We start from the raw sequence: 10,809 nt of genomic DNA on the forward strand, positions 1-10,809 counted from the left end.
GGGGTCCTGCCCCATCGAGGGGTCCAGTGTGGGGGTCCCGCCCGGTGTTAGGGTCCTGCCCGGTGTGGGGGTCCTGCTCAGTGGGGGTTCTGCCCGTTGCGGGGGTCCTGCGGGTGGTGGGGGTCGGTGGTGGGGGTCCTGCCCCCCGGGTAGTTGCGTGTTGGCCGTTAGCACCTGCCGTACGTTTCTGTTTGCTCATTAAAGACCGTTCACAGCGCGGCCCCTGCGTGAGGGGGTCCCGGGAGGGGGGCACGAGGGGGGATCGGTGTCATCTCCACTCAGCCCGGCACACGCGGTGCAGGGACACACGTGTGCGAGCACATGTGTGTGCGGGTACAGACGTGGGACGTGGGATGGGCCAGCGGGATGGCACCGGGGGACAGCGAGGGCCAAGAGGCCACCGAGAGCATCCACAGCCCTGAGGTGGGGACACACGGGGGGTGTGGGGACACAGAGGGCGTGGGGACACACGGGGGGTGTGGGGGCACATAGGGACACGCGGGGTGTAGGGACACAGATTGTGGGTACAGGGAGTGTGAGCACAGGGGGACACGTGGGGTGTGGGGCTGGGGACACGGGGTGTGGGGTCATGGAGTGTGGGGATACAGGGACATACACGGTGTGAGGACACGGAGTGTGGGGACATGGGCTGTAGGGACACGGGGACACACGGGGTGTAGGGATGGGGACACGTGGGGTGTGGGGACACACGGAGCTGCTCAGTTGCACACACACACACACACACACACACACACAGGGGTGCAGGGGGTGTGTGTGGGTGGGCGTACAGGGGTGTGCCAAGGGGTCCCGGGGGCAGTGGTTCCCAATGTCCCGGGCGGCTCTGGGGGTCCGAGGGGCTGTGGGTGGCCCCGGGGGGCTCTGGGGGACTCTGAGGGTCTGGGGGACTGTGGGTAGTCCCGGGGGGCTGTGGGTGGCCCGGGGGGGCTATGGGGGTCTCAGGGCGCTCTGGGGCTACAGACGGCCCCGGGGGTCCCACTCTTATGGAGGCCGCCGCCAGGGGGCGCTGTGGGGAGCAGTTGCCAGGGTGACGGGAAGGGGCGTGGCCCGCGCCCCGTTGCCATGGCGGCAGGGGGTGTGTCCAGTCGGTTGCTATGGCAGCGGGGGGCGGGGCTGGGTCCCGCCCGTAGCGGGGGGAAGGCGGTGGCGGCGCATGCGCGGGGCGGCCCCAGCGGTCCCGGCCCGGTCCTGGTCCCGGTCCCGGTCCCGCTCGTGGTCCCGGCGCGGTGCGGAGCGAGCGGAGCGGCGGCCGCGGCGGCCGCGGCCCGAGCGCGGTGAGTCCCGGGGCGTCGGAGCGGGGAGGGACCGCGTCGGGCCGCCGCCTGTGCCCGCATCCCGGTACCGACCCCCGGGAGCGGGCGGGGGGACCCCAGGGATGGAGCCGGAGGGGGAGGCCGGGGGAGGATGGAGCGGCAGGGTCCCGCCGTGCCGGTGGCAGCCGGGTCCGCCTTGACTCAGCGGGGCCGCCCCTGCTGCGTCGGCGGCAGGGCCGCGGCCCCGGTACGGCCCGGTACGGCCCGGTACGGCACTCCGGGAGCTGTAGTCCCGACAGCGGCGGGGCCTCCCGGCATCACGCAGCGCCGGTTACCGGCCATCGGTGGTGGTTATTGGCTGTCACCGACACATACCGGGTATCAGCACTGGTTCGCGGCCATCACCGGGTACCGAGCATCACCGGAGGACTCCCCCGGGCTCGTCGGGCCTGCCAGGCCCCGGTCACCGTCGCTGCGGGGTTGGCAGCGCTCAGCCGGTGCTGGCAGCCCCCGGAAGCAGGTCCCGGTCTGGGGGAGGCTCCCGGGATGGCGACGGAGCTGAGACAGGCCGACCCGGGACACGCTCCGGTCCCTCGTCCCCATGGCATCGTGGCGGTGACACGGTGGCAGTGACGGTGACATGGTGGCGGCGGCTCTGGCCCGTTGTCAGGGGTTGTGTCACAGACATGGTGGCTCTGGCTCGGTGTCACTCCGTGGCCGGGCAGGTGACAGCGCCGGTGTCAAACGATGCTGGGGGTGCCAGGCTGGGGGGCAACGGTGCCATTCACGGTGGTCCCCTCGCTGCCACCGAGGGACGTCCGGCCCCGTGGCGTGACCGGGGCACGTGTGGCCTCTCCTTGGGGGGGTCGGGGCCGGGGGGCCCTCGGTATTCCGGGACGTGGGGGGTGTCAGTGCCGGTGGCACCGTGCTCCCTGCGTGATCCCACCGGAGCCGTTCCCGGTTATTTGGGTTACCTGGAGCTGGGTCACCCCCTGTCCCGCCAGCCCGGCCGTGCCAGCACCGCCGCTGGGTGCCACCAGCTCCGGTTGGGACGGGTGTCACCGGGCTCCGGCGGGGCACAGCGCAGGGGTGCTCCCCTTGGCGTTGGGGATATGGCTCTGGGGGGACACTTGATGGGGACAGTGGTGCATGGCCACCCCTGCCACCCCCCCGGGGCCCCTGCCCGGTACCGGCGGTGCGGGCTGAGCCGGGCATCCCCGCGGTGGCTCCGCGCCCCCGCCAGCCTCGTCTGCCACCCCCTTGGCGTAGTTGTCACTTGAGAAGCCACCGGGACGGCTCCCAAAATAGCAGCCCCCAGTGGCAGCAGCCCAGCTCGCCCCGGTGGTGCTGCCGGGCCAACTGGGCCCTGGGCGGGTACCGCAGCCTTGGCACGGCCGTCCCGGTGACGGGGACACGGGGCTAAGCCGCCGTTTGTTCCCTGCCGGGCCCGGGATCAGCAGCCGGACAATGAAAATGCAGCGGTAAGCGTCCCCGTGTCCCCGTGTCCCTGTCACCACAGCACCGGGGGGCACGGTGGGGGCAGCGAGGGACCCCCGGCGTGCCCCAGCTCTGCTCCCCCCCCCTCCCCCGGGAATCGGGGCTGACAGCTGAGTTTTAGTCATTGCTTTTTTTTAATGTTGTTGTTATGATGATGATGATGATGATTTTTGGCGCCCGTCACCCGGCGTCGGGGCTGGGCTCCCTGTCATTGTGCCGGGGCGTGCTCGGTGCCGCGGGGCAGAGCTTTGAACCCGGCGTGGTGCTGGGGAGGGTGGCGTGGGGTGGGGTGGGGTGGCCCTGTCACCCTCTCCAGCAGGGTCAGGGTGCAGCCGGTGACACCCCGGGGTGCGGGGACACGCGGAATCGTTCCCCATCCCCCTGGCTGCTGGCAGAGGGGCTGCACCCGGGCCTGGGGCACCCACACCGGGGTTCTGGGGGGGCCACGCTGGGTCCGGACCCCTGTGTGCCCCCCCCTACCCCGGCGGTCCCGGGGGAAGCCCCGTCCCACTCTGTGTGTACCGGCTGATCCAGAGACTTGGGGCAAGGATGGCGATTGGGGAGGGGGGGACGCACACGTCAGGTGTTCTCACCAGGGTGGTCAGGCAGCCCCCCCGCCCCCCAGGAGACCCCCCCGATCTTGCTGCCCGCCCCGGTGTCACGGCAGCGTTCCCGGTGTCACCGCCGCAGTGCGCGTGGCCCTGGCTCTGCACCGCGCGTGACTCAGCTGAGTGCTGCCCGAGAGGGGGGGGGCACCCCCGAACCCCCCCCATCGGACCACCCCGACACCCCCCGCCCCCCAGCATGAGGCCGTTGGCGGCTCCGGTGGCCGCGGTGGTGGCTGCGGTGGTGGCCTCATTTCTAGCTGCTTCCCTGGCTAAAAATACCAACACCCCCCCCTCCGGTGACACAGGGCTGTGCCGGGGTGGGGGGGACACCGGGGGTCCCGGCCCCGAGGTGGGGGGGGCAAGATGGTGGTTCCGGTTCCACCGCTGTGGCTGTGTCACTGGACGGTGCTGAGTCACGGTGGTGCCGGGGGGGCTGCAACACCCCATGCCCCCCCCCCCCCCCATTGCACCCAGAGCCCCTGTCTGTGTGTGACAGGGGCGTCCGATCCCCCCCCCCCCCCCCGCCAGGGAACAGGCACTGCCCCCCCCCAGCACCAGAGAACAGGCACTGCCCCCCCCCCCAGCACCAGGGCACAGGCACTGCCCCCCCCCCCCAGCACCAGGGCACGGGCATTGCCCCCCCCCCCTAGCACCAGGGCACAGGCACTGCCCCCCCCACCAGACCCCCTCAAGTCGTCCCCCCCGGCCCCACACAATGCAGCAGCAGGACAGCATGGCTGGGAGGGGGCAAAGGGAGGGGCTGAAGGGAGGAGAAGGAGGTGCTCCCCCCCCCAGCCCCTGCCTGGCAGCTGGCCCTGAGCCCCTCGGAGTGAGGAAGTGGATTAATACCACTGCTTGGGGCGGGGGGGCTGCAGGGTGGGCTGTGGACCCCCATTCCCAGGGTGGGGGCAGCGGGGTGGGACCCTCTCGAAGTCACTTTTCCAAAGGGGGGGCAGTGTCTCCATGTCCCCCCCCCAGCTCTGTGGCACAGAGGGGTGGAAGGAGGGGGTCTGTGTCCTGTGGTGCCCACCAGAGCCCCCCGCTGCCACAGCCTCCCCCTCACCAAACTCCCCCCCCAGAGCCCTCCTCCAACACCAGACACCCCCTGCTCCCCCCCCGTGCTGCCGGCAGATGTTGCCCCTCTAAGCCTGTCTCTCCCGGACCCCCACCCACCCCCCCGCAGGATTAAGCCACCAGTGGGGGCTGTCCGGGGGGGCCATAAGCTGCTTATGGGCCCGGGGGCACATCAGCACAGCGCCTTTGCCCCCCCACCCCACCCAGGACCCCCCACCCATGACCACAGCCATGTCCCACCCCCAGGGGCAGGGGTCTGCCCAGTTTAGGGGGACTCTGTGGGGCTGCCAGGGACCCCCTGTGGTGCTGGGAATGAAGGGGGGGTACAGGATTGAGGGGGTGGAGCAGCATTGCTGGGGGGGCATAGCAGTGGAGGGGGGGCACAGTGTTGATGGGGGCACAGCGTTGGTGTGGGGGGGCACAGTGTTGGTGTGGGGGGGCACAGTGTTGGTGTGGGGGGGCACAGTGTTGGTGGGGGGGGGGCACAGCGTTGGTGTGGGGGGCACAGGATTGATGTTGGGGGGGGCACAGTGTTGGTGTGGGGGGCACAGTGTTGAGGGGAGGCATGGTGTTGGTGTGGGGGGCACAGTGTTGATGGGGGGTCAAAACGTTGATGGGGGGCACAGTGTTGGTGTGGGGGGGCACAGGATTGATGTTGGGGGGGGCACAGTGTTGGTGTGGGGGGCACCAGAGGAGTACAGCATTGATGGGGGGACAGAATGTTGATGCGGGGGGCACAGCATTGCTGGGGGGGGGCACATCCCTCGTGGGGGGGCCCAGGGTGACCCCGTCCCCTCCCCTCAGCTGGGGCATGGCCGTCAACGTGTACTCCACATCGGTGACCAGCGAGAACCTGAGCCGCCACGACATGCTGGCCTGGGTCAATGACTCCCTCCAGCTCAACTACACCAAGATCGAGCAGCTCTGCTCCGGTGGGTGCCCCACGGGTGGGGGGCATGGGCCGGGGGGCTCCCCCCGCCCCCCCTGACCTCCCCCCGGGTGGCTGTGGCACAGGGGCTGCCTATTGCCAGTTCATGGACATGCTGTTCCCTGGCTGCGTCCACCTGCGGAAGGTGAAGTTCCAGGCCAAGCTGGAGCATGAGTACATCCACAACTTCAAGGTGCTGCAGGCTGCCTTCAAGAAGATGGGGGTGGACAAGGTAGGGCTGCGGGGGTGGTCTTGGGGTGTCCATTGAGGTGTGGATGGCGTGTCCACAGGGGTCCCATTGAGGTCTCAGTGGAGGTGTCCATGTGGGTGTTCATTGGGGTCTCCACGGGGGTGTCTGTTGTGGTGTCAATGGAAGTGACATCCCCCCCCCGCCACGTTCCCCCCCAGATCATTGCGGTGGAGAGGTTGGTGAAGGGTAAATTCCAGGACAACTTCGAATTCATCCAGTGGTTCAAGAAGTTCTTTGATGCCAACTACGACGGGAAGGAGTACAACCCGCTGCTGGCGCGGCAGGGCCAGGACGCCGCGCCCCCCCCAAACCCAGGTGATCACATCTTCAACAAACCCAAGAAACCCATTGGCACTGCAGGTAATGTCGGGGTCCCCCGGCCAGCGCTGACCCCCCCCTGCCCTCCTGCACCCCACAGCCGTGTGTGTCTGTGCCTGTGTGTGTCCCACCACCGCCCCTGCCCCTGCCTGCACCCTGCTGCCTGCCTGCCTGCCGCGGGGGGGGCTGCAGGGGGTGGACCCGCGGGGCTTGGTTTGTCCCCACACCCCCTCCCTGTGGCTACTGCCCCCCTGGGCACGGGTGCTGTGTGCTGGACCCCCGTGGGAAACCCCAGCCAAGCCACAACCTCCCCCACCAATGGGCTCTGAGGGGGAGATCTGCCTGGGGAAACTGAGGCAGGAGGGGAGCAGCTCTGCCCCCAGAGCTCTGTCTCCCTGTCCTGCCTGCTGCCACCCCACACAACGCTGGGGGGGGGGGTCCCTGCCCACTCCCCCTGGCCTGGCATTGACCCGTTGGTCCCCTCTGGTGTCAAGTTCCCCAGAGGACCTCCCCCACGGGCCCCAAAAACACGCCGAACCCCGCTCGCCTCAGCAACGTCCCCAGCAGCATCCTCCGGAAAAACTCCCCCGCAGCGCGGAACGGGGGCACCGAGGCCGATGCACAGATCCTGGAACTCAACCAGCAGGTAGGCAGGACCCCTGCCTATCCCCCTGCTGCCCCTCAGATGGGACCCTGGCTGACAGCTCTGGTGTGCCCACAGCTGATGGACCTGAAGCTGACGGTGGATGGGCTGGAGAAGGAGCGGGATTTCTACTTCAGCAAACTGCGGGACATCGAGCTGATCTGCCAGGAGCACGAGAACGAGAACAGCCCCATCATCACTGGCATCATCAGTGTCCTCTACGCCACAGAGGTGAGAGCTGCCACCCCCAGAACCTCGCCTCCTCCCCAGCCTTCCCCGGGATAGGAACCCCTTCCCTGCAGCAGCTCCTCTGGCTCCAGTCTCCATCCAGGCTGAGAGAGTTGGGGGTGTTGAGGCTGGAGAAGAGAAGGCTGCAACGGGGAGACCTTAGAGCACCTTCCAGTGCCTGAAGGGGCTCCAGGAAAGCTGGGGAGGGACTTGGGACAAGGGCCTGGAGGGATGGGACCCTGCGAGGGGGAAGGGTTTGCAGCTGGGAGAGGGGAGATGGAGAGGAGATCTTGGGCAGGGAGGGAGGGAGGGAGGAGGGAGGGAGAAATTCCTTGGGGTGAGGGTGCTGAGCCCCTGGTTGCCCAGGTTGCCCAAGGAAGCTGTGGCTGCCCCATCCCTGGCAGTGTCTCAGCCCAGGTTGGATGGGGCTTGGAACACCCTGGGCTGGGGGAGGGGTCCCTGACCATGGCAGGGGGGGCACTGGATGGGCTTTGAGGTCCCTTCCCACCCAAACTGGTCTGGGCTCTGGGATTCATTCCATTTGAGGTTTGGGTGGGGACAAGGTGGGACCAGCTGGGAGCCCACCCTGGGCCTGACGGGTGTTTGTATCTCCCCCTCACCACACCAGGAGGGCTTCGCCCCACCAGAGGATGACGAGCTGGAGGAGCAGCAGCCAGAGGACCAGGACGAGTACTAGCCCCGGCACGCTCCCTCGCCCCGCGCCATTCCCCACCATAGACATTGGAGGTCCCAGCCCGTGGCCTCGCTCACCCCGCACCGTCACACGCCATCCCGGTCCCCAGCAGCTCCGCTGGGAAGCCACTGGCTCCATGAATAAATAAGATGTACCATCATCCAGCCGGGAGCAGGGCTGTACCGAGGCCAGGGGGGGCTGGGGGGTGGTGGGAAACATGGCTCTGGCCCTGACCCACATTCGCCCCGTATTTATTTTCCATTCTCCTCTCTCCCCCAGCAGCTGCCCCGGTGTGACACATCCCTCACCCCCCCACCTCGCTGCCTGAGAGCCAGAGGGGAAGAGCAAGTCCTGGGGGTGGTTTGTTTTTTAGGTTTTTTTTTGGGGGGGAAGCATCCTGCCTGCGCTGCCTGCACCCTGCCAGCCTGGGGAGGGGGGCTGGGGCCTTGGGACCACCGCACGAGGTTGGCCGTGGCTTGGAGTTGGGAGGGGAGGACATTTTATTTCAGGTTCCTGGAAAAACGGAAAAGAAACCCCAGACATGCAGCGTGGGGGGACCTGCCCACCCCAGGCCAGGACGGGCGGTCTGGGAGGGGTGGGGGAACCTGTGCCCTCTGCGGTGGGGGGGGCGGTGCTGCCCCTCTCCCCGCTGCGGTGTCCCCTCCTCTCACCCACTGAGGACCCCCCGGGCCAGGCAGGCGCTGTGGGGAGGGGGTTGCCGTGAGGGTCCTGCAGCACCCACCCCGGCCGCTGCTCACCCCCCCCCGTTGCATCGCTTGTCTGGTCCGTCACTGCGGTCGCGCAGCCTGCATCTGTGTTCCGTTTTATTTAAAATAAATCGTGTGGTAAAACCTCCTCCTGACCTCTCCCTCAGCGGGCAGGGGTCGGGGGAAGGGGGGGGGAGGCTGTGCCGGGGTATGGCCGGGGAGAGGGCAGCGAAGTATCGCAAGGTGCTGAACCCATCTCTGCCCTCCATGGGGTTGGTGCTGCGGGGGGGTCTTGGGCCAGGGCCCTACATGCTGCAGGACGCACACCCAGTCTGGAGGAATGGGGGAGGGGGTGAGGTGAAGGCGGCAGGGTGATTTTTTTTCTGTTTAAGAATTTATTGTGCGTTTTGTTATTGGGCCTGACGGAGAAACAATGAGATCCCCCCCGGCTCCTGCGGGCAGCGCTGAGCTCCCCGCCCGGAACGGGCGGCGGTACCGCAGCCTCCGGAGCGGCGCTTGGCGATGTGGTGGGTGCTGCGGGGCTGGGGGACTGGGGGGAGGCAGCGGTAGCACAGCTGGACATGTCAGGGAATACAAATCCCCGGACACACAGCCCGGGATGAAGTGCAGACACTGCGTGAAATATCTGGGGAAAAATCTCCGAGCAGGGGGCAGGAAAAAGAAAATGGCCGCGCACAGCCGTGGGGTCTGCGTGGGGCTGTGAGCGCGGGTGGAGGTGCCTCGCGGGGGGGACACAGGGACCAAGCGGGCAGAGCGGCGGGAGTGTGGGCGTGTCCATGTAGATTGTGGGCGTGTCCATGCAGCTCGTGGGCGTGCCCATGCAGATCGTGTGCGCGGTGCGCGTCGGGAGCTGCGGCCCCCGAGCAGAAGCCCCCCCGGTGGGTGCGGGCGTGGGTAGGGGCGGTGTCGGGTGTCGGTGTGCGTGGGGGCTGCGGTGTCGGTGGTGTTCGTTGTGTTGTTGTTTGTGCGTGTGTTGTGACCGCGTGTTGTGCGTGCGTGGTTGGGCGTGTGTGTGCGGGGCGGGGGGGTTGGAGTTCATACTTACCTGGCAGGGGAGACACCATGATCAAGCAGGTGGTTTTCCCAGGGCGAGGCTCATCCCCTGCACTCCGGGTGTGCTGACCCCTGCGATTTCCCCAAATGCGGGAAACTCGACTGCATAATTTGTGGTAGTGGGGGACTGCGTTCGCGCTCTCCCCTGGTCATTGCAGTGAAAAAACAGGTTATCACGAGCAAGTAATTGAGGGGCTTGGGGCGACGCCTCCCTGGGAATCCAGGCTGAGGGATTGGGGTCATTCAGCCTGGAGAATAGGAGGAAGCTCCCAGGTGAGGTCAGAGCAGCCTTCTGATATCTGAAGGGGCTACAAGAAAGCTGGGGTAAGAGGACAAGGGCAACAGTTTAAAACTTGAAGAGGGGACATTTAAGTTGGACGTGGCGAAAAAGTTATTTCCTGTGAGGGTGCTTGAACCCCTGGTTGCCCAGGTTGTCCAGAGAAAGCTGTAGCTGCCCCATCCCTGGCAGCATTGAAGGCCAGGTTGGATGGGGCTTGGAGCACCCTGGTATCCAGTTGGAAGTGTCCCTGCAGAGGGATGGGAACTGGATGAGCTTTAAGGTCCCTTCCAACCCATTCTATGACTCTATGAGGGGACCAGGACCCTCCATGTCCGAGCTGTGCCCGGTCCCGGAGCTGCATCATCTTCCCGGGGCACAGCCGGGGGTCCCGGAGCATCTCCGGGCTCCCTCTGCACACTCCCCAGCCATGTCCTTAAGTGCGGGGTCCGGGGTGCGAAGTGCGGGTGGAATCCGCACCATCAAGTGTGGGGTGTGCGGACCGAGGGAGATCGTGCAGGGATAGGGGGGATGAGCAAATGCTGACAACTGGAGAGGGTAAGAGAAACCCTGCGATGAAGTTACGCAAGGATAGCGCCTGCTCTGGAGCTCCTCTGCCAGATTTCTAACTCGGAGTCCGCTTAGCTGTCATTTAACACCAAAAGGTCAGGGGAGAGCGCGAACGCAGTCCCCCACTACCACAAATTATGCAGTCGAGTTTCCCGCATTTGGGGAAATCGCAGGGGTCAGCACACCCGGAGTGCAGGGGATGAGCCTCGCCCTGGGAAAACCACCTGCTTGATCATGGTGTCTCCCCTGCCAGGTAAGTATGAACTCCAACCCCCCCGCCCCGCACACACACGCCCAACCACGCACGCACAACACGCGGTCACAACACACGCACAAACAACAACACAACGAACACCACCGACACCGCAGCCCCCACGCACACCGACACCCGACACCGCCCCTACCCACGCCCGCACCCACCGGGGGGGCTTCTGCTCGGGGGCCGCAGCTCCCGACGCGCACCGCGCACACGATCTGCATGGGCACGCCCACGAGCTGCATGGACACGCCCACAATCTACATGGACCCGGGATGGCCCCGCCCTTTCCCCAGGGCCCCTCCCCCCAGGGCCCCTCCCCTCAAGGCTCCTCCCGTAGCGCCACGGCCCGGCCTGCCCCCGCCTCTTTGTAGCCCCTCCCTCTCGGGGGCGGGATCACACTGGGGGCGTGGT

The 10,809-nt window shown here is 67.1% G+C and overlaps 2 protein-coding genes and 2 non-coding genes across 7 annotated transcripts in view; 2 read left to right on the forward strand and 2 right to left on the reverse strand.

The window, feature by feature from the left end:
* OST4 (oligosaccharyltransferase complex subunit 4, non-catalytic) overlaps nt 1–10,809 on the reverse strand; it is a 59,640-nt gene that overhangs the window by 26,571 nt on the left and 22,260 nt on the right. The window lies entirely within an intron of this gene.
* Nucleotides 1,135–8,366, forward strand: MAPRE3 (microtubule associated protein RP/EB family member 3). 4 transcript variants are annotated; one of them, XM_071742297.1, is made up of 7 exons: nt 1,135–1,292; nt 5,255–5,382; nt 5,465–5,610; nt 5,787–5,988; nt 6,441–6,592; nt 6,668–6,820; nt 7,446–8,366. In XM_071742297.1, exons 2-7 carry the CDS (start codon nt 5,262–5,264, stop codon nt 7,512–7,514), a joined length of 843 nt encoding a protein of 280 aa, XP_071598398.1. In that variant the 5' UTR covers nt 1,135–1,292; nt 5,255–5,261; the 3' UTR covers nt 7,515–8,366. The 4 variants fall into 4 exon arrangements, with proteins under 4 accessions (XP_071598398.1, XP_071598395.1, XP_071598397.1 ...); XM_071742294.1 differs by having other exon boundaries at nt 1,160–1,292; nt 5,787–5,943; XM_071742296.1 differs by lacking the exon at nt 1,135–1,292 and adding an exon at nt 2,598–2,752 and having other exon boundaries at nt 7,446–7,665.
* LOC139795600 (U1 spliceosomal RNA) lies at nt 9,277–9,440 on the forward strand. Its single transcript, XR_011725588.1, has one exon. It is a non-coding gene; the product is annotated as a U1 spliceosomal RNA (small nuclear RNA).
* Nucleotides 10,237–10,400, reverse strand: LOC139795612 (U1 spliceosomal RNA). The gene has a single exon (XR_011725599.1). It is a non-coding gene; the product is annotated as a U1 spliceosomal RNA (small nuclear RNA).

This window comes from Heliangelus exortis, chromosome 3, assembly GCF_036169615.1.
Source record: "Heliangelus exortis chromosome 3, bHelExo1.hap1, whole genome shotgun sequence".
Classification (NCBI taxonomy): Eukaryota; Metazoa; Chordata; class Aves; order Apodiformes; family Trochilidae; genus Heliangelus; species Heliangelus exortis.